At 37.6% G+C, this 23,251-nt stretch overlaps 1 protein-coding gene across 1 annotated transcript; it reads left to right on the top strand.

Annotated features, from left to right (window-relative positions):
- The first annotated feature begins 18,937 nt into the window (after positions 1-18,937).
- On the top strand, positions 18,938-23,251 carry LOC122078826 (phosphomannomutase/phosphoglucomutase). The gene is made up of 7 exons (XM_042644980.1): positions 18,938-19,580; positions 19,668-19,928; positions 21,068-21,584; positions 21,992-22,191; positions 22,445-22,557; positions 22,657-22,797; positions 22,891-23,251. The coding sequence occupies exons 1-7, from the start codon at positions 19,038-19,040 to the stop codon at positions 22,970-22,972; spliced, it is 1,857 nt and encodes a 618-aa protein (XP_042500914.1). The 5' UTR covers positions 18,938-19,037; the 3' UTR covers positions 22,973-23,251.

Genomic DNA, 23,251 nt, shown 5'->3' with positions numbered 1-23,251 from the left:
ATAGAGATCCCATTATCATGCTTTTGTCTGTTCCTTTCTTTCCAGAGATTTTATGGAATGATGATTAAAAGAGCTTCCCTAGTAGGACGCAATTGAACTGCATTTGACTTTCTCTTCCACCATGAAAAAAGCTCTTCTATAGAAGGAAATCCACCCCAATGAGTTTGAAAAAATAAGAGAATTCCTTTCCACACACTAATAGCATAATTACAGTCAAGAAGGATGTGGTTTAGAGATTCTATATTCATGTTACATAAGATACACCTAAAAGCCAATGGAACTCCACGCCTGATTACTTGATCATCTGTTGGCAAGTGCTTGTGATACATACGCCATCCAAACAGAGAAAGACAAGGATGAATACCTTTTTTCCAAACCATGGAGGTCCAACCGTGGGTTTGGTTCCTGACCCTTAATCCTCCCCAAGCTGAATTAACTGAAAGCTTCCCCGATTCGGATAAGGACCAGACCCTTTTGTCTGACGCAGGAACTGAGGGCAACTCAATTTTTTTTATTTGCTTGCAGATTTGTCTAAGGGAGAAATTGGAGACCTCTGGTAGTGCCCACTACCCATTCTCGATAAAATTTGAAACAGAGGCTAAGAGATCAAGATCTGATAATGAGCTTCTATTCAGCATGTCAAATATCTTAGCATTTTGCAGCCAGCAATCATGCCAAAAATTAATAGAGGTGCCATCCCCAATAATCCTGGCTATGCAGAGATGATAAACGCATAGCCAGGATTTTTGGAATTAATTTGAAAACAAAGTTCCCAAGACAAATGGGTCTGAACTGACCAACTTTTTTAGCATTGTCTGTCTTAGGGATTAGAGTCAAGAAGTTGCAGTTAATACCTTTAGTTACCACACCCTCTCTAAAAAAATTTTGGACAACCACACAAACATCAACACCCACAACATCCCAGCAAGCTCTAAAGAAAGCTCCTGGAAATTCATCTGGGCCAGGGGCGCTATCAGGATCCAAATCTAGAATGGCTTTACGGATTTCTTCTGTACGAGGAACAACCTCTAGACTCCTATTATCCATCTCAGACACCACATGAGGGATCTCTGCAAGAAGATCCTCATGACGAATAGAAGTCTCTCTTTTATGAAAGCTTGCATAATGCCTTACTCTTTCCTGCCCAATAGCCTCATGATCAGTGTGAATAATGCCCCCATCTGTGTGGAGCTCCCTAATAATATTCCTTGATCGCCCGAGCATTTGTGGATAGATGGAAGAATTTAGAGCAACGATCTCTATATTTCAGCCATTTGCTTCTAAATTTTTCAAACCATAGCCTTTCCTGAAGCATAATAGCCCTATTAAGATCACCTCTAGCAATCTGATCTTTGACAAACAAATCATCACTAGAACCAACAACCTCAATTTCCTGCGACACCTCTTCAAGGGTTTTTCCCATTTTCGCCACCTCATGGTCTACGTGAGGGAAGACCCCCTTAGCCCACAATCACATGGGACCTTTAAGCCTTTTCAATTTTTGGGTAACCACGAAAAGTGGTGAACTGCTAACTGGTACACTCCAAGAAGTCAACAAAGGCTTTAAATTCATCATGATCTGTCTAGAACCTGTTCATACAAAATGGGTAGTTTACAGGTTTTGGAACATATTTACAATCAATCACTAATACCGAGTGGTTAGAATACTCACGTGGCAGCACACGTTGAGCATACCCTAGAAACCTTGTCATCCATGCATCATTTCAAAGACTTCAATCCAAAACTGCTCTCACATTTCCACGCCGATGATTGTTGGTCCAAGTGAATTTACAACCAGAAGTAGGCAACCCCATAACAGAAGCCGACTCCATGAAAGCAGCGAAGTCCTCTGCAGAACCCAAATTAAAATTCCCTGGGCCTCGCTTTTCACGCGAGTGTAAATATGCATTAAAATCACCTATGATCATCCACGGAAGAGGAGAACTAGAAGAAGAACATAGATCACACCAAAGATTCTTGCGCAATCTTCCAAAACTACTAGCATGAATAGATGAAACAAAACATTTAACAGCTAGGACCTCAATATGCACCGTTGCATGCTGATTAGATGACATAACTACTGAAGGACATTTAATGCCTTCCTTCCAGAAAAACCAAAGATTAGGAATAGCATCCACTCTACAATTTGAAATAAATTCAGAACAGTATCCCAAAGAAGAGAAAATGTTGCTAGGGCGCTTATCTAGATTTACTTTGGGCTTGGCTAAGCAAAGAAAAATAGGGTCATGCTCCCTAACAAGAAGTTTGAGTTCAGCACAATCACACTTGTTATCAACCCCTCTTATATTCCAAAACATGCACTTCACTGGGAGATAGTGCGACTTCGTGTGATACGACAACTGTCGTCGCCTCCATAGGAATTTGATTTAGCACTGCATCAACATTTTCTAGCTCAACACCCCTTCCTTTCTTCTTCTTCCTATTTGCACCTTGCACACTAGTCTCTGGGACTTCCATGCTGACACACCTCTCTTGCGGCCTAGGCATAAGGCAGCTTTGCTCCAAGGTATCACTAGAGAGATCATACTCTAGAATTGCTACGTGACTAGCATCTCTGATGAACAACGACATTGGTGAAGACTCAGAATCAAGAGGCACATCACTAGGAGCAATTCCAGGTGAACTGACTTCCAGGAGGACTTCAATACTTCCATCCTCGTCCTCATCAATATCTGCAACTTCATGACGGGCAATCGGCCTTCCCAATTCTTATCCATTGGAATCGTTAACCCTATCCTCATCAACATTCACCGCAGTAGTTTCAAAAGCTTGGCCATCTTCAATCACCATAGCAGCCCCAGTCAATGTACCAACAGCTTGGCGTGGCCTCCATTCCCTCCTCTGACGTTGGACCCTATCTGGTCAACGATCCACATAAGTAGCCCCAGGGATAGATGATTCAGCCTCTTTATCCTTATTTTTCATTGGACACACCATTGCCCTATGCCCAAAACGATAACATGATGCACAACGTGTAGACAGATCCTCATATTCTACTACCTGCTTAAAGACAAACAGGTCAGCAGAGTTCAGATGTTTCCTCTCAAAATAGATTTCATCTACTTGTGGTTGCGAATCATCCACATCAACACAAACCCGAGCAAAGTGCCCAAAGTGCGAGGCCCGAGTACGGCGATCAATTGCTATGGGGCGTCCCACAGCCTTACCATAGAGAGGAGTACGGTGATCAATCCCAAGATGTATTGCTCGTGAAACACCATTCTTCTACTTTCAACTTTAGTTCTAGATTGTGTCCCCTATGCAAACTATGTTCCCTCTAACTCCATGAGAGAATTGAAAGAAAGAACATATTTATTATGAAATCAAACAAATTAGAACCCATCTCTTGTTCTTCTCTTCTTTTTTGCTCCTTCTCCAGTATTTCTAATTCTCTCTTTCTATTTGCTTATATTTTTTTTATTATCCAACTCCTCTCTTCCATATTCTAGTTGGGCTTTTCTACTAATAGCTTAAGTTTATGGGTTTGATAATTCAACATGATATTAGAGCCACCACCAACAATATCTTGATGAAAGATCCACAAACAGTCCAATTATGAGGGAACAGATGTTCCATGCGTATGGCCAACTATGAGTCGCCTCACATAATTGGATGTGTTAGGGAGCAACACTCCTAACACAGGCCTGGCCCAGCCCAATAAGTTGTCAACTAAGATGGCAACCTCTACCCATGATCCATGGGTCAGGGTCTAGGCCTAGACCAACACATGATCCTTACAACCCCACACTAGGCCTGGCCCAGCCCAACAAATTGCCTCTGATTGTTACAATATCTGAATATCCCTCCTCTCTATCCATGTCAAATAAAGACAAGTGTATATATGGTCCCACATACCTTTGGAGGAAGCCAACCGACAAGTATGTGAACAATGCGTATGGTACCAACGAGATTGTCGTGAGGTTCTCTATCAGATTGATCCATGTTTGGGTACATAGTGGTGCAACCAGGCTGGGATATGCTAGTTTTTCAAAACTCAAGACCAGCCCGTGAGCCCGAGCTCCCCAAGGCTTATCTAAGGCCCGGCCTTGTCGGGGCTCAAGGCAGGCTGTGCTTGACCCTATCATATCCAAGTAGGGGGTGCGATCTAGCAAGGTTGGGCTAGGTTTTTGAAATGCCACTCAAGGTTCCCAGCCATGTACCAGGGTTGGGCTGGAATATCTCCACATAGGCCCACACTATTAATTAGGCTCAGGGCGCGTCAAGCTTGGCTTGATTACAATAAGATTATTCTCATCAAAATGGTGAAATGAGAAGTTGAAACCTTCTTATGATTGCCCTTACCATTATTCTCAAAAATCACCTAATTGTAAGGATAAAAATAATTTTCAAAATAATATATAATTTATTTGTCATTATGTAATCTGTAAAAGTTGCACATTTTTTAATAGCCAGGTGAGATGACAAAATTTATTCTTGTTGAAAAAAAAGAATGTTGGGAAAAGAATAACACTACCTAGTCGTGTGGCCCCTGATCCAATGTGAAGGCCAATGAGGGGACACACAGGGGCATCAACAGGGGTGAAGCTGTCATTTTGTCCCCTCCCCTCCCCCCTTTGTGTCTAGGCACACGGACCACAGGACCAGGTAGCGTTCTTTTACCAAAAAGTGTTATAAAAGGGTGGGGGGATGGTTATACTACTATTTTCACCATCCTTAGCTACAACAAGATTTTCCCTATATTAAATCAACAGTACATGCCAAAATAAAAGTATGATACTTAATTCTTGAAGATGTCCACACCTCGGTACCTTGTAGGGAAGAAGCTCTCAGAGAACCCGACAGAACTAATATAAATCTTGCTTTCATAGAAGAAGAGACATTACCCAACAAAATTTACTCTTTTCCAGGCTAATATGCTGACCTGAGCATTCTTGATATTTTGGAGAAACAATTTCAAGTTTGTAACAAAGTGTTGCCCCGCATTCATGAAGAAAAAAATATCATCAGCAAACAACAAGTGGGAAGGAACTATTGTATGTCTAGGACCAGGGACATATTTGATCTTTCCATTAACCTATGACCTTTCAAGCCATGACATGACACTTCTTCTACTATAATGAACATAAGAGGGGCTAAAGGATTTCCTTGACGCAAACCCCATTCCACACCCAAAAAAAAAAAAAAACTAGTGCCACCATAATAGATAATTTGGCCGAAAATAGGAGTTAATGGGTCCATTTGATGCAAGTATTCAGAAAATCAAACTTTCGAAAGACATCAAAAATAAAATCTCATTCCATTGTATCATAAGCCTTTTGAATGCCCACCTTTAACCCTATACTTCCACTATGGCATTTTTTAAATAGAAGATTTGTGAGCTTAGAAGCCATAGCAATATTTGAGAAGACAACTATCCCTTTTTGGAAACCCCCTGCTCTTCCAATATAATGCAAGAAAGCAGACTACATAGCCTCATAGTCATAATCTTAGGAATGAGTTTGTAGAAAAAAGTTCCAACACAGATTGACCTAAATTTTGTGAGAGAGTCTGCCCATCAACTTTAGGGATAAGCGTGATAAAGTTGTTGTTGATGCACTTAGTCAAGACACCTTCCCTAAAGAAATTTTGAATGGCGAAGTAGACGTCTTAGTTGATAATATCCCAACAACGACAAAAAAAAAATCCCCAGGGAAGCCATCATGGCTCGGAAAACTTTCAGGATCTAGATCGAAAACAACCTATTTTATCTCTTCATCTGTAGGGATAGCCTTCATAAAAATTAATGACATAGTCATTGATCTGACTCGAATCAGTGATATAAGAACCATCATCCTTCTTCAAAACATGAATAAAAAATTTTTGCCTCTTAATCTTTACAGATAGATGAAAGAATTTTTTTTATTTTGATCACCACACTTCAGCCAACGATTTCTAGATTTCTCTGCCCATAGTTTTTCCTGGTAGTTCAAAGCAGAAATATGAGCATGTTTTGCCTCGAGCTACTAGGAGAAAAGATCTTCATTTAAAACATTTGTATCAATAGTCTCCTACAAGGTTTCCAAAACAGTCTATGTGAGGAAAAGCAGATCTCGACCATGAAGTTGCTTTTTCAACATTTTAAACTTTTGAGCAACTATAAAAATAGGCATACATGTAACATTTCCCGCCCAACATTGCCGAACATTGCCCAGGAAGTCAACATGTTCCATCCAGAATCTTTGTAGCCAGAATGCAAAATTCTTCAGCTTGGGAACCATCTCTAATATAACAAGAATAGAAGAGTGATCAGATCGAGGTTGTGGCAAAACCCGCTGATAGACATCAATAAAATGAGCAATCCATTTATCGTTACAAAAGCTGTGATCTAGGACAGCTGTAGCATTACCTTGTCTTTTATTATTACTCCATGCAAATTTTGGAGACCTAGGGACAAGCTTAACAAGGACATGGAATCAAGCATTGTTGAAAATTCAGTAGTTGAGCCAAGACTGAAAGCACCTGATCCCCTTTTTTCCGCTGAGATCAAGGTTACATTAAAGTCACCTATAACAAGCCAGGGAAAATTTGAAAAAGGCATAGAGCAAAGATCAATCCATAAGTCTGTTCGCCTGGTGTGAAAACAACTTAGTTGCCGCAGAAAAAATACTTTCTTCACAATTAAAACTAACTATCAATTGTTGATCATAAAAACTCACAATAAAATTTTCATATGTATTAAAAAAAATAAATAAATAAATAACTCAAAATAGACGGCTTTGGCAAAGATGACTTCCTAACAATCCAGAGATTAGGGTTTTTATCGTCCCTTATCTTGTGTATAAAATCAATACTAAATCCAAGAGCATTTAACAACCACTTTGGAAATTTAAACGAAGAAGTCATAGGTTCAGCAAAACATACTACAACTGGTACGTACATCCTCTCGTAACAAAGATTGAAGAACCACATTGTACTGCAAATTTGGTATGCAGCGGATATAGTATGTTTGGCCTTTAATTGGTTGGTTTTTGGCATATTGGTAAATTGATTAGTCAAAACTGACCCCGATTGACCAATTTATTAAAATTTAACTGAACCATTTCCCAATCATTTATTAAACAACTAGTTCAGTTTCAGGCTTTAATTGGTCAGGTCCAGTCGAGCTTGTCAATGCAGACTAGGTTTTTGACACCCCTACTAGAAAGTTACCCTGATTATCTCATTAGCTAAAACATTCATAGGTTGATGAACACTCAAGGCTTCACTTTTTTTGCTAAAGGTTAGAATTGAATTAATGAAATGAAAATTAAAGAAATACATCAAGGAACCACTTACTCAAGGCTTCGCTTGGTTGCAAGAGAAATTAAAAAAGAATGAAAATAAATTGCTAACCTTGCAAAACATTTCTATAAACGTTACCCAACGTAATTATATAAAGAACAATCCAATACACAAGGCTCTAAGCTATTGTAGGGTCTTGTTCTTCTATATTTTTTTTAAACCTTCCTTGGTACAAATTCTTTTTTTTTTTTTTTTTTTTCAAATACACGTACGATCACTCAATTTGAATTAATTGTAATGATTACTTTATTATTTTTTTTTTCTTTAACTATTATTCTTCACATAACAACCCGACCACTGGGAGATTCCACTTTCTTCAATGCAAGGAACAGAGGAAGAAAAACACACAAAGAAAAAAACAGTTAGAAAACTTTGTCCACCTATTCGGTACGATTTATCTCTCTCCACTCTTTTTACTTACACCGTACAAACCAAATTCATGAATTTGGAATCGGAACTTGGAATTGTAGCTTGGGATCGTATAATGTTCTCCGTTTTCCACTATCCTTACACACTACGTTTATTTCTTGATTCTCCACATACCTCATGTGACGATCCACCAAACATTGGCTCTGATACACTAGTTAGGGATGGTTGTGCAACCACGGGGAAGAAACCTAAGCGAACAATCACACAATGCAAAAAGTATAATATGGTTTAGAAAAATAGCCTACATCTACCCGAGTGAACCTTCACTATACCTAGCAAAACTCTCTACAATACTCTCCAACTCACAAAGTGATCGTCCCTTGCTTGTCTTGATTTTTCCAACATAGACAATAAATATAGGGAACCCAAAAACCTAATCCCACACAATTATAATTATATCTTTGAACATGCAATGGACCTCAAACCCAACTTAATCACAAATATATACAAGCCTAATTATAATATGTGACCCATTATAGTATACAAGGCATGCCCAACTCTAACAACCATACCTACGTTTAGTAATTAGTTATGGTTTTGATTTTGTAGACCAATTGTATAATCGATTAATCCTAGTCTTGTGGCTAAGAAGTTATAAGACCGATTGGAACGATTGAAATCGACTAGGGCTAACCAGTTGACACCATTCTTTTCATTTACAAGAGCAGGAGCAAGAACTTTAAGAATATGTAAAAAAAAAAAAAAAAAAAACAATTGTGAACAGCTGGAGACATGTTAATTTGGGTATCAAAAGTTTATATTTAAAAAATTTTAGCATAATAATTACCTATTTTACAAAAATTATTTATGTGTGATAAAGATTCCAAAATTTTGGAGTCAAAACATTCATAAGGACCAATTCACTCGCAATCTGATTTTTTGGACCAATTATTCCTTTGTCAAATTATTTATAGAAACTTCAAAAAATGTGGCAGTACATATGTATTGACAAGCTTAACAATACATCGCAATTGATTTTGGTCATATAGTAGTGATTGATGTGGTAGTTTTCACCAGTCAAATTGGTCTTCGTAATTAGCCACATATCAAATTTTAGTCAATTCTAATCATGTGCTTGATTTGTATTCAATTGTTCCCATATACTTTGGATGGCCCATAGAATTGCCTCTTTCTTTTTTTCTTTCATAAAAATAAGAAAATTCCATGGTGCTTCTAGGAACAATGGTGGTTTTTCAAAGGATATTTATATAACACAATATGGATATCATCTCACTGTTACAGAGAGGTAAACGCGGTTGCAAATAAGTTAACAAAGCATGCTGCCACAAATCGTTCTTTAGAAATATGGGATGGTATTCTGACTTTTATAATCTTTGATCTTGATTGGGATAGTCATCAAAGACCTAGATTATGTTTCATGTAATTTTTTTTTTCTCTTGCTTTGGGTTCTTCCTCTACTGATGGCCATACATAAGGATATTTCTTGTATTTTATCTATATTTTTTATTAATATACTTTTGCTGATCTTTAGCAAAAAAAAAAGCTATAACATTGCTTATTTTTTCTTTATTTACATAGCTTGATTTGGTTAATTAAATTTTATAGATAGGTAGAGGATGATTAGATCTTCGTTTGCACCAAATTTGAAGGCCAAAGGAATTACCACATGAGAAATATCAATTGGGATCCACCATTAAGCTTAATTTAGTGTCTATGTTGCTCTCACCTACACTAAACTTTCTATTAGGAACTTCTCAAATTTGTTTTGAATTGGATTCCAATTTTTGAAGAATCACTGACAATTTGCTATGAACCCATTTTGGTTCATCCATGTTGGATTGAAGCACATAAAGAAAGAGGTAGGCGAAAATAGTAGTATTCAATAACACTTTGACATGTTGGATAGAAGCACATAAAGAAAGAGGTAGGCGAAAATAGTAGTATTCAATAACACTTTGACATGTTCCACTCTGACTTAATGGCCATGGATACGAGTGGAAAACAACCTCTCCACAAAGCAAGGATTATATTATGTATATTATGACCCTTCTTAGGCCCCACAATGATGGGAGTCTTGTGCACTGAACATGCCTTTCATTTGTTTTTTTCTTAAATTGTCGAAGAACTTTAGTATGAATTAGATTAATAACTTAGTAAAGATGGCATGATTAATTCCTCCACAAGCAAGAAAAAGAACCATCATATTGATTCTTCTATACCCTTTTAAATAATAATGATATGATAATAATATAATAAATATTGAAGAAAGGGAAGAAAAGAAAACTCTCAAAAACTGGAGAATATTGTCCTTATTGAAAATAGATGAATATTGGAGATGAGATTGTATATCTATTTTTTCTATTTTGGCAATGAGGGAATCTATTTGGTTTTTTGTTTGCTTCAAGGGTGTGTTGATGATATTGTTGAAGGTGGTCCCTTGAATCAACTTTTGAGATTATCTTTTCATTTCTGCTGATGATCATGTCGTAGGTGGATTGATAAGACATTCTTTATACATTTCCATCATTAAATTATTGTACTTTTTTTATATATTTTAATTTACCTTTGCTGATATATAACCAAAAAAAAAAGTGTGGCTGATTTGTAAATAATAATATTTCTTATTTCTTTCATTTAATATTTTTCTATCTAAATGAATATTTTATATACTATATAAATTGTAAGATTATGATTTCTAAATTTTTATTCCCCTTATTTGTTTAAACTAAAATAAAATAAAATAAAAAAATAGATTGCAGGTTTGACTGTCTTTTTTTTTTTTGATGAAATGCAGGTTTGACTGTCACAAATAAAGTTTTCAATCCTAATACCCTATGTAGCATTTCAGATTAGTCCTAAACTATGCTGCTATTAGAAACCAAAAACGAAAAAGGAAGAAGGGTTTGGGGGGTGGGAATGGGTGCATCATGCACTTGCACTATTTAATATTTTTTATTATTATTTATTTTTGTTATTTATTATTATTATTATTTTTTTATAGGGTAGACACTGGCACTGATGGTTGATGTTGGTTTTAAGTAACTTATGGAGAGGCATGTTCCGGTTTCACATCCGCTTGATTACAGAGAGACTTTGATCTCTGCTACACTATAAAAGCAACCCTGGTTCATTGTCCCTAAACGCAAATCCAGCCCTCAATGGTGTCGCGTCTGTGGCACCCACGCCAGTCAACTCTTTTTCGGGTGGCTGGGAAACAAGATGGGTCAAAAGAGTGTGTATGGTGTCACACTTTTGCTCATGGTGGCCAGCTCCATTGCCTCTGGCTTATCCTTAATTAATTTGGTACCACAGCCAAAGGAGTAGTGGCCACTTTATGTTTCTTCAGGTTAGGTTTCCACATTGGAGGTGACAACCCATTATCAGCAACAATTATGTTTAAGTATGCCAACCAGAACACCCAACTATTGCCCCGCCTAACCAGTTGCTGCCGATATATCAAGTCGACCTGAACTCACTGCGCCCAGCCGAGAATCGGAAAAGAAGAAGGTTAAGGCATACATGACTACGAAGGCAGGATGGTTCATCTTCTAGTAATTGTAAGGAATGGCAAGACCAAGCATGAAGGTCATCATGAAAGAGCTATCATGGTTTGGCACAGTCGAGGTGATATGGTTAAGTTGCTAAGCCGGAGCAGGATAAGTGGCCTTGAATGCTAAGATATCAAAACCTTGCATGGCGAACACTGATGTGATGAAGGCACCTTGGTTCTTCTTGTTGGCATACTCAGACATAATTGTTGCTGATAATGGGTAGTCACCTCCAATGTCAAAAACTAACCAAACCAAAGGATAGGCTAGAGGCAATGGAATAGACCACGGATTTAGATCTTCTCTAATTCTTAATCTTGTAATTCTTGTGCAACTCTTTCGGCTATCTTGTCTCCCAGCCACTCGAAAAAGAGTTGACTGGGGAGGGTGCCAACGAGGGCAACACCGTTAAGGTCTAAATTAGCGTTTGGAGTACCAGGGTTGGCTGATCCAGCTGTGTAGTAATAAACACGGCATATCAATTTGGTGACTGAGGGAAGAGGGGTCGTAGGAGTCTCTGAAGAAATCCATACCAGCAATCACAATTGTAGTGAAGTGGTACAACTGGGTGTTAATTAGCCACATCAAGTGCTCTAAGTACCTAAATTTGTTCCATAGCCATGGCAGCTAGTGCTACCAACAGTCTTTTTCTTTACATAGACTAGCTATCAGGTATTGTTTCTTGTTAGCCTTCTTGTAACGATCACTATTTTATTTTATTTTTTTAACAGATAAAAAGGAATTATTAATTGAATAAGGAAGTTCATTACATCATCTATAGAATTAATAGCCAAAAAGATAATTCTTCTATGAATAGTTGGCAAGCTAATCGCCTAAACAAAGCACCACATGTTAAAGGACCTGAGACAAAAATTAGTTAAAAAAAAAGGAATCATAGACATACAAAAAAAAATAAAGGAATTGAACTCCAAAGCCACGGTGTTAACATTCATAACCAAGTTATGCAGCTTCGTTGAGTTACTTCAGATTTTTATAACTTTCATCCATTTCATTTGACTTGCTTCAACCTGTGGAGAAGGCCTCTTGAATCTACTTCAATACCATTTCCTATCATCAAGTACTCTACATTAATAAAAGCTAGGTTTCTTTTGAAACTGATTCCACATGCCTATCATAAAACATTATTGCCCTTGTTGGAAACATTGGAACAACCTAAAATGGGATTATTCAAATTTAGAAAATTTAAAGTATTCCTACTGGTTCTAAAGTCATCGTGGTGTGGGGGGGGGGGTTGTTTTTTTACCGGAACTTTATTTGCTTTATTTGCACAATAAATATTGATGTAAAAAATCCAACAGTTGATATTAGAAATGACAATTATAGGGTTTTAACTTGGATTTTGAGACTCGATTTCTATGATTCTAAATGAAATAGCATGAATTTAGAAAAACAAAAAAAAAAAAAAAAAAAAAAAAAAAAAAAACTCGTCTTGTTTGGGGATAAGACTAGAATTAAACAAGTATATAATAAGAGTAGGAAAAGAATTGCTCGAAAGCTTCTCATGTCTTAAACCCTGTGGGTCTACGGCCCAAATATGTTTGAAATATTCACAATGAAATTAATGACAAAAAATGCAGTAAGGATCTAAACTTATCTATTTTTTTCAAGAATATCTTTTGTGGAATGCCATTAAACAACAATCTCCAAAAGAAAAACTAAAATTTTGGATGAATACTGAGTTTTCAAAAGAATCGCCAGAGAGCAGAGTATACACACCTATGTGAGAGCCCAAGTTGATTAGTAGTTCTAGAAGATGAAACATATTTACTAGCCATCTTGAGGGGGGCAAAATTCCATTCTTAGAAATGGTGCACCACCAGGGATCATTATTATCAAGAGAAAAACGAATATCTAAGATATCAATATATAATCAAAGATCTACGGATATATGTGAACTAATCAATGTTCTAATGATTATCAAGAAGGAAATCACTTACCTGATTCAAGGAATTACAGTGGTAACAAGTTTGTGACCATTTCTAATTTTTTTTCAGAACAACTTTTTTCAAGATCGATAAAATGCTCACTATACTGTTCCACGTAATTGAACCTCCTTTTTCATGTTAGCAGACTAAAAAATAGATTTATTGTTGAAATATTTCACTTATAAATCTGGCACCACAAGGATGTGTCCTCTGTCCTGAGACGCCACCAAGTTTGAACAAGAGAGCTTTGTTTTGTGAGGCTGAATCTCTCAAACCCAACACTCCATCATACTTGGGAGAACAATTTTTTCCCCATTCACTTAGATGAAGTTTTTTGGATTGATTCTTGTCTCTATTTTAGAAATGTATATAAGTGTAACCCAATTTTTTACAAATTTTAGTAGGAAAGCAAATCCTCAAATAAGAGGGGATGGAAAAGAGAGAAAATTAACTTTCTATGAAACAAGACACACATCAACTCTCTTAAAAATATAATTAAAACTAGCCACCCTAGACCAAAGGCGAAAATGATTAGTGCCAGGGTAAGTTGCATTTAAGTCATTTCCTCAATCCCAATAATAGAACAGAGATTTTGGAGGACATTGGAGGGGACATTTTTACTTAAAATATATCACTTTGTTCCAAATTTTTTTTTGTTAGAATATCAGATTTTATTAAGAAATGAAAGTATATAATCAATTACAATACACAAAACCTCCTAATTGACACTCGATTATAGAGCCCCACCTTCGACACTTCCATCAATAGGGACTCATAATCGCTATCTAAAGAACCGGAACCTTGGTCTAGATTCTGCATCTCTTGCTACCTCGTCCGTAATATGCTTAGGTGAGATACTCTAGCCACTTTAATACCTCTAAAAAAATTAGTTCCCTATTTACGAGGAGGAGGTGGGAGAAGGCTTCCATAGTAGTGATAAAAAGAAAGGGACTAAGGGGCACCACTGCCTGTACCCACAATTGCGTTTGCTTGAGAGGATGAGAGAGAAAAAAAAATTGCTAAAGTTAACCACCAAATTAATATCTCACCTTTGAGTTGAGCCGGATAGGTCTCGTTCTCTTTTTCTTGAACGAGACCTTGACTCTCGCAGTTCCGGATGGAAGCCCTAACTCCACTGGGTTGAGCTGAAACTCTAGGGTTTCACCCACACAAGAGACTAGCAAGTTCCTAGCATCCTCAGCCCTCCCCAACCCCCACCCCAAAAAAAAAAAAAAAAACACCCACACACAGAGACAAGGAAGGACAAACTGAGAAGAGAACTAGGGAAGAAGGTTGTGATGCTCCTACTTAAAACCGTGTAAGAAGGGGAAAAGAGAGAAAAAGGAAGGAGAAGAGGAACTCCGGCATTTGCTTTTATAGTGTTGTAGAGTTCAATGTCTCTCTGTAATCAATTGGATCAAACTGGAATATGCTTCTCCATTTTTTTTCTTTTTTTGGGAATGGTAAAGGAATATGCTTCTTTATTAGTCATACTTATAGTAACATGAGTTCAAAGTCTCTCTCTAGTATGTACTATGTAATCAATCGGATCTGAAACTTTCACCCAAAAAAAAAAAAAAATGGGATCTGAAACTGGAATATGCTTCTTTATATATTTTATTTTTTGGTAAAGGAATATGCTTCTTCATTTTTTTTTTAAAGGAATATGCTTCTTGGTAAGTCATACTTAAGCCACATCAACCATTGGTGCAAGTGTTCTATCCAAAAAAAAAAAAAAAAAAAATATACCTCAATGCAAGTCATGATTCACCCATCCCCCCCCCTCAAACCTTTTTTTTTTTTGGGTTGTAATAGTAACATAGTTTAGGCCCAATATTAAGAGCGCGGGGCTCCTATGTGGTACAGCACAATATTGCGGTGCATGGTCAGGCTCGCTGAAGTATTGTTAGACAGTGCGTTGGATCGTAGAGGAATCCGATCAATATTAGGGTGTGCGCTAGAAATAAGTTCTACCCATGATGGAGACCTTTATTTTGTAACAAAGTTAAAGTCGTAATCTAGTTTAAACAAAAAAATAAAGGGAATATACATATAGAACTCATATTCCTATAACTTATAAAAGATATAAATATTAAATAGAAAGAAAAAAGAAATAATATTATTTATGAATAAAGGAGCTAACCTGGTTCCAAAGTCAGCCACACATTAGCAATCCCATCTCCAATATTCATCTCTTTCCATTAAAGTCAATACTTTCTCAAAGATTTTTCCTCTTTTTTTTTTTTTTTTTTTTGAGTTTTCTCGATCTTCTCTTTCTTCATTATTTACAATTATATACTATCAATTATATTATTATCATATCATTATTATTACAGGGAAAGAAAAATTTAGTTTGATGGTTCTTTTCATTGCTCGTGGAGGCATTAACCTTGCCATATGTACTAAGCTATTAATCTACTTTATGCCAAAATTTTCCGATAAATTAAAATAAAAATTGAAGAGGGATAGAACATTCAATTTTTAAATGTTTTTAGTGTGATGGTATTAGGTTTAATTTAATCAATTCTTTGCTGAAGGGCTATCATTGTATCTCATGTAACAGACCATGGCAAATGCCAAAGTGAAAAGGCATGTACATTGCAAGGCTCCCACCATTGCAAGCTTTGAGAAGGGGTCATAATGTGCACAATATTACTCCCTGCTTTGTGGAGAGGATTCCCAACTAGTATAGTTGCAATGGCACAAGCCAAGCATTATAGATAATTCTTTTTCTCCTATCTCTTTCTTTGTGTGCTTCAATCCAACATGAATGAACCAAAACAAGTTCATAGCAAATTGTTAGTGATTCCTCAAAATTTGGAATCCAATTTAAAACAATTTTGAAAAGTTTCTAATGGAAATTTGTAGTGTAGGTGAGAGCCACACGTTCTGAATTGGATAAGAATTTTTTTTTTCTATTTCCCTCTTTGGAGTTTAAACGGCTTGTGGGGGTTGGAAGGGACTATTCCCACTCCAAAGGATGTGGGGACATCCTTCGTTGCGACAAAAAAAATTGTCTAGTGTAATTGGTGATCTATGATGTGCAAAAAACTCACTCACCCGGAGCCTGGAGGTCTCGAGCTAGAATCTCCCAACTGTTATCTATTTTCCCTCTTTACATATAGGAAAAAAAAAAAAAAACTATGAGAGACGTCACATAAGGGGGTAGTGTTAGGAACAAGACTCCTAACACAGGCCTGGCCCAGCCCAATAAATTTCAAACTAAGATAGCAATCTTTGTCCATGATCCATGGGTCAGGGCCTAGGCCCAGATCAACACATGGTCCTTACAACCCCCACACTAGGCCTGTCCCAGCCCAACAAATTACCTCTGATGGTTACATTATCTGAATATCCCCCACCCCTTAATATATAGGGAAAATTACATGATTATCCATTTTTGGATTTTTCTTTACAAAATTATCCACAAAAATTTTTGGTTAACAAAAATACTCAAAATTAGGTTTGAGTTTACAAAATTACCCACCCAAAGTTTTAGTTAACAAAAATACCCAAAATCAGGTTTGGGTTTACAAAACTACCCAAAATAGTGATTCTTCATCTTCCACATATAATCATGTATTTTTTTATGACTAAAACTTTGAGTGGGTAGTTTTGTAAACCCAAACTCAATTTTAGGTATTTTTTTTAACTTAAACTTTAAGTGGGTAATTTTGTAAAGGGAAACCTAATTTTGGGTATTTTTGTTAACTGAAACTTTTGATGGGTAATTTTGTTAAAAGAAACCCAGAAGTGGGTAATCATGTAATTTTCCCTAATATATATCCCAGTCAAATAAAATGTATAAATGGTCCCACATAGTGTATCCCCAGTCAAATAAAGACAAGTATATATGGTCCCATATATCTTTGAGTAAGCTAATCAACAAGCATGTGAACAATGGGTATGGTACCAATGAGATTATAGTGAGGTCGTCTATCATATTGATCCATGTATGGGTTCATAGTGGTGCAACCAGATTGGGTTATTATGCCAGTTTTTGAAAACCCAAGACCAGCCCGGGCTCCCCAAGGCTTATCTAAGGCCTGGGCAGTCTTGTCGGGGCTCAAGGGAGGCTAGTCTTGACCATATCAAGTTATCCGAGTAGGGGGAGGGATCTAGGAAGGTTGGGCTAGGCTTTTGAAAATCCAATGTAACTCAAGATCCCCAGCCTCGGACCAAGGTTGGGTTGGAATATCTCCACCTAGGTTACACTATTAGGCTCAGGGTGGATCGAGCTTGGCTGGTCTATAACAAGATTCTTCTCACCAAAATATTGGAGTCAGAAATTATAACCTTCTTTTGATTGCTCATGATATTATCCTCAAGAGTCACTTAATGTAATGATAAAAAAGTCAAAGTCTGCAATAAAATTAGAATCCTCCTCTTCTGTTACAGCTTGGCCAGCCTTAGTCCATATGGAATTACAGATTGATGCTACTGGATGTCCAAGATATTGCTTCAATTAGGAGTTGATATTTTATTCGTTTGGTCTTATCTTAGCTAGGGATTGAAGCTTTTTTTGATAATCTAATCTACTGATGGCAATGCCGAAGATGGATTAGTATTATCTAGGTTCTTCTTTCCATTTGTTTATTTGTATTTGAGTTTTTTTGGTATCCTGTAATTATTATTACTTTTTCTTTTATATTTTAATACAAATTATTTCTAGTAAAGGTAACAAAGGATTTCCCGAATAATCATGTGAGATGATAGAATTCATCCTTATTGAAAAGAAAAAAAGTGTTGGGAGGAAGAACATTACCTAGTCATATGGCCCTCATCGATCTAGTGAGGGGGCCAATGAGGAGGGGGCACATAGGGGCATCAACAGGGGGTGGATTTTTTTATTTCAAAAGGACAGGAACGTCTCCCCACCCCCCCTCTTTGTGTCTGGGCATGCGGACCATGAGACCAGGTAGTGTTCTTAAAAGGGTAAAAAAAATGTTACTACCATTTTCACCAACCTTGATTATAACAAGATTTTTCCTATATTAAATCAATGGGGTGTATTAAATGAAAATTATGATACTTAATCCTTAACACTTATCTCGCATACATCTATACATATACATATATAATACATATATTTTTACATCTTATGTATATATTTTTTGAGAGAAGGATAGGCACACTACTAATATGCAGTAAGTTAGTGGTGACACCAATAGGGGCACAAATAGAGCATCATATAAAAGAAGCAGGGAGGTCATTTCAAAGAGGGGGAAGAGAAATAAATAGAGAGACACTAGCTTAAGGTACACCGCCACCATAAGCTAGTGCCTTTTTTCTTTTTCTTTTTTTATTTTACACGAGAGGGTTCCGTTAAAGACAGCATGGCTCTGCACTAGCATAGGGACCAATAAGAGCGTACATAGAAGCATCAACATCGATGAAATTTCCTCCTTTCATGTGAGGTAGGCGATCATTTCACCCTCACATGTGTCTTTGCATGGAGACCACACTGACTTTTACAGTTTCTTTTCCCCATGTTTTACACAACTTGCCATGAAGCATCATATAAGGATGGTGAAGCAAAATAAATCCCTTAAAAAACTATAAACTGATTTTTGTCTGTTTGAATTCAAATCTATCACTCAAAATGAGAATATGCCATTTCCTCTAGAATTTAGATGCAAGAATAGAGGACATCTGAACATTAGAATAGAACAACACAGAAAAAAATCCAAGTCCTTGGAAGGTTGCTCAAAGATATTTTCTGTGTGATAGATATTGAATTATAAGTTTATGGTTTTAATGTGGTTAATCTTATCTTCGCTACAAACTCAGTTGCTTGGTCCTTATTCCTGAAACTCTCTTCAAACTTCAAAATCTCTTGAGCAAAAATTTCATGGCTGCCACTTCAACTTCTTCATTAACTATACCAACCAATGCCCACAAAATAAACTTCTCATCATCTGGTTCAAAGAAACTACATAGACACACGCACCTGAATTTCTCTTTCCTTTCAATTTCAAGCCCAAGAACAAGCCATAGTTGTATAGTATCATCTAATGCAGCCAAATATACAGAATTAGTGGTTGATGAAGAGATTGACAAGGTTAAGAGGCTTCAAAATGGTCCAGACGTTCGCGGCGTCGCCCTTGAAGGCGAGAAGGGTCGAACGGTGGATCTAACGCCGCCCGCCGTGGAAGCAATTGCAGAAAGCTTTGGTGAGTGGGTGATTGAACGCAGGAAAAATGGACGAGGTGTCAAGGATTTTAGAGTTTCATTTGGGAGAGACCCTCGAATCTCCGGGCCGTCGTTGAGCGCCGCCGTGTTTACCGGTCTAGCTCGCGCCGGCTGTTTGGTTTTCGACATGGGACTTGCAACCACCCCTGCTTGTTTCATGAGTACTTTACTAGAACCATTCACCTTTGATGGTTCAATCATGGTGAGACATTATAAAATCAAGAATCCATTAGAGTTTGTGATTGATTGAGAGTAGGGTTCATTTTTTTTTTTTGTTCTTGTGGTGTAGATGACAGCTTCTCACTTACCATATACAAGGAATGGGCTAAAGTTTTTCACTCCTAGGGGGGGGTTGACGGCGACGGAGGTGGAGGGGTTATGTGAACGAGCCGCACGTAAGTATGTCAATAGGACGGCGAAGGTGTCGGTGGTAGTGAGTCCTCCGACGAGAGTAGATTTCATGAGCGCTTACACCAGGCACCTTAGGGAAATTATCAAGGAAAGAGTGAACCATCCCCTTCATTACGACACTCCGCTTAAGGGTTTTCAGGTCTCTCTCTTTCTCTCTCAATCGCTCGTTTTAAGAGTCTTATCCAAAATCACTCCAAGTTGGTTAGCAACGGCACTCCACTAGGGATTTGATGCCATGGATTTGTTGGGCTATCTAATCCAATAAAAAAACAAAAGTATGACCTGTTGGTGGATGAAATCCATCCTCCCTAAATAAAGTGAAGTCAATTGTGCTCAGAGGACGAGCATTGTATAAGGCCATTGGTTGGAGCTTATGCTTGAATAGTAGCATCAGGAGCATGGATGGTCTAAGGATTGACTCTTGTTATATGTGTCCCCCTCTTTCCTTACGCCAAAATCATCTGTACTGAGGCGGTGTGGTGCAATGAACATCCAATGGCTGGGAAGGCCCACCCCACCGCTCGCTGTAAACAATTTGAGCTCCACTTCCCTTCTAATGGGGGTGATAAAGTCCCCTTGGGCAGTTCCAATTGCTTAGAAATCCCTCTCCCAATATAAAAAAGTGCAAAAGATAGTTGGCTAGACTCGGTGGCCTTGCACCGGTGTGGGGGCCAATGATAGTGCAAGCAAAGGCATCAACATGAATAGGATTTTATATTTCACAAAGGTTGGAGTGATAGTTTTGCACGCCCTTGTGTTTGAGCATAGGACCCACACAATAAGGCAGCTTTCTTTTTTTCTAAGAAGGAGAGTTCTCCATGCTGCCGATGTGGGAGCCAATCAGTAAACAGGTTGAAAGAGCTGCAACTTTTCTTTGGGCCCAAACTGTGAAGTGGGCCATGCCTTGAGGCTTTTTAGATTAATGCCTATGATTGGGCCTCACGAAGTCCACCCACAAACCCATTGGCCAAATTGCCACTTAGGACACGAGACGCACGACCGCACGGGCTTGAAGTTGAATTCAATCACAGATATGAGACACCCTCCAACTTGAATTGCTTTGGACCTCTTAGATTAATGGTGGGCTTGTTCAAAAGCTCACTACAATGATCTAGAGATGGGCTTTGGAGTTTGGACAAATTCAAATTAGAATCCAACCCATGAATCACAATGGGTTCATATACTTAGCCTAATCAACATTCTATGGCAATAGATCTGAAAATCCTAGTAGATCCCCAAATGCTTAATGAGAAATCCTATTCCACTGGAGTGTTGCAGATAATTGTGAATGCTGGAAATGGATCAGGAGGTTTCTTTACATGGGATGTGTTAGACAAGCTTGGTGCAGATACATTTGGTTCTCTAAACCTCAATCCAGATGGAATGTTTCCTAATCACATTCCAAATCCTGAGGACAAGATTGCTATGTCACTCACCAGAACCTCAGTATTAGAGAACTCAGGGAACCTCGGAATTGTTTTCGACACCGATGTTGATCGAAGCGGCGTGGTTGATGAAAAGGGAAGCCAAATAAATGGAGACAGACTCATAGCTCTCATGGCAGCCATTGTCTTGAAGGAATACCCAGGCACCACCATTGTTACTGATGCTCGTACTAGTATGGCCCTTACTAAATTCATTACCAATAGAGGGGGTCATCACTGCCTCTATCGGGTTGGCTATAGGAATGTCATCGACAAAGGTGTTCAGCTAAACAAGGATGGGGTTGAGACACATCTAATGATGGAAACATCTGGACATGGAGCTCTGAAAGAAAATCACTTCCTTGATGATGGTAACTCAAACTTCGATTTGGTTCTCTTAGTAGTTTTTACAATATCAAATGACCCATGAGCCTAGAATAAGAATTTTCTTTAGGGTTTTCTTTCCCATCACTAATCCTAATGAAGTACAACCCTTCCTTATTTCCCAAATGGCAGTAAGTGGGTTGGTCCATGTGTTTAGAGGACCATGCAAGCATTTCGTCGGTACAATTTCAGCATAAGATGAGCATAGATAGTTAAATAACAAAAGACGCCATTTTATATTTTATATTCATCTCTATTTGATGGTATTTTGGTAATTTTATCAAAATTTTTTCTTTGGACTAAAATGCCACTAAGTTGTATGGTAGATAGTGAAGTGTTATGATTCACTAGGTTCTATTATCCATCACTAACCTACCATACTTTTATTTTGCAGGGGCTTACATGGTAGTGAAGATCATAATTGAAATGGTAAGAATGAAGCTTGCTGGTTCAGATGAAGGAATCGGTAGTCTTATAAAAGAACTTGAAGATCCAGCTGAGTCTGTAGAGCTTCGGATGAACATACTTTCTGAGCCAAGATATGCAAAGGCAAAGGGTGCTGAAGCAGTTGAGAAATTCAGAAACTATGTAGAGGTGTTGATCCTCTCCTTAAACTTAAGTTCTTTCTGCTGCACCTGGGTTTCCAAAACATAATCTCATTCCAGCTACTGGTGCATAATATTTTATTAATATGAATTTCATATTACTGTGGGATACCACCGTCCTCGGGTTCACAAACTCTATATAGGGTTTTCGTATGTTCCCCAAAATACCCTCAGAATACCCTCTCGCATGCTTCTGAAACCCCGCAATCAAGGGATAAAGTGTAACCCTTCTCTATTTGTAGGAAGGAAAGCTCACAGGATGGGCGTTGGATTCCTGTGGAGACTGTTGGGTGAGTGAGGGCTGCCTAGTAGACTCGAACGACACACCGGCCGCCATTGATGCTCAAATGTACAGGTACAAGTCTGCAAATACACATAACTTCATCACTGTTATTCTATTTTTGTGTTCAGCATTCAAATGGAAAATCCTTACAACTAAGTTGTGAACATTTAGGGCCAAAGTTTCAGATGAAGAACATGGAGAGTATGGTTGGGTACATATTAGGCAGAGTATTCATAATCCAAACATTGCTATAAATATGCAATCATCAGTTCAAGGTGGATGCTTATCCATGACAAGAATTCTTCTTGATAAGTATGTGCCATGAACCCACCCTCTTCTATATAGTTTTGCATTTAAACCAAGGCTTCATTTTGTAATAATCACTTTGTTTAAACCTTTTCTCAGGTTCCTCTTGGCTAGTGGTATGGATAGAATCCTTGACATCACTCATATTGAAAGGTATGCAAGAAATGGTTATGTAGGTTGAGATGAATTCTTCTAGACAAGTGCACAAACAGTCTCAATAGAGTAAGACAGATCATTTGTATGGGAGAAAATAGAGTCAAGGAAATGTAAATATAGGGCAACCTTATTTACAATAGCATTTAACTTGTATCTGTATAGCTAAATTTTGGGTCAGGGAAGGAAGGAGAAAAGATATACCTGAATAATGTATACTACATTCCTTCATCTCTACCTTTTATTTATGTTGTATATACATAAACATTTCTATTTGAGTAAAGAGTTTATATACAACAGTACTACA

Source organism: Macadamia integrifolia, chromosome 1 (assembly GCF_013358625.1).
Source record: "Macadamia integrifolia cultivar HAES 741 chromosome 1, SCU_Mint_v3, whole genome shotgun sequence".
Taxonomy (NCBI): domain Eukaryota; kingdom Viridiplantae; phylum Streptophyta; class Magnoliopsida; order Proteales; family Proteaceae; genus Macadamia; species Macadamia integrifolia.
The sequence above is the reverse complement of the archived record's forward strand: the minus strand, read 5'-3'. Positions and strand labels throughout refer to the sequence as shown.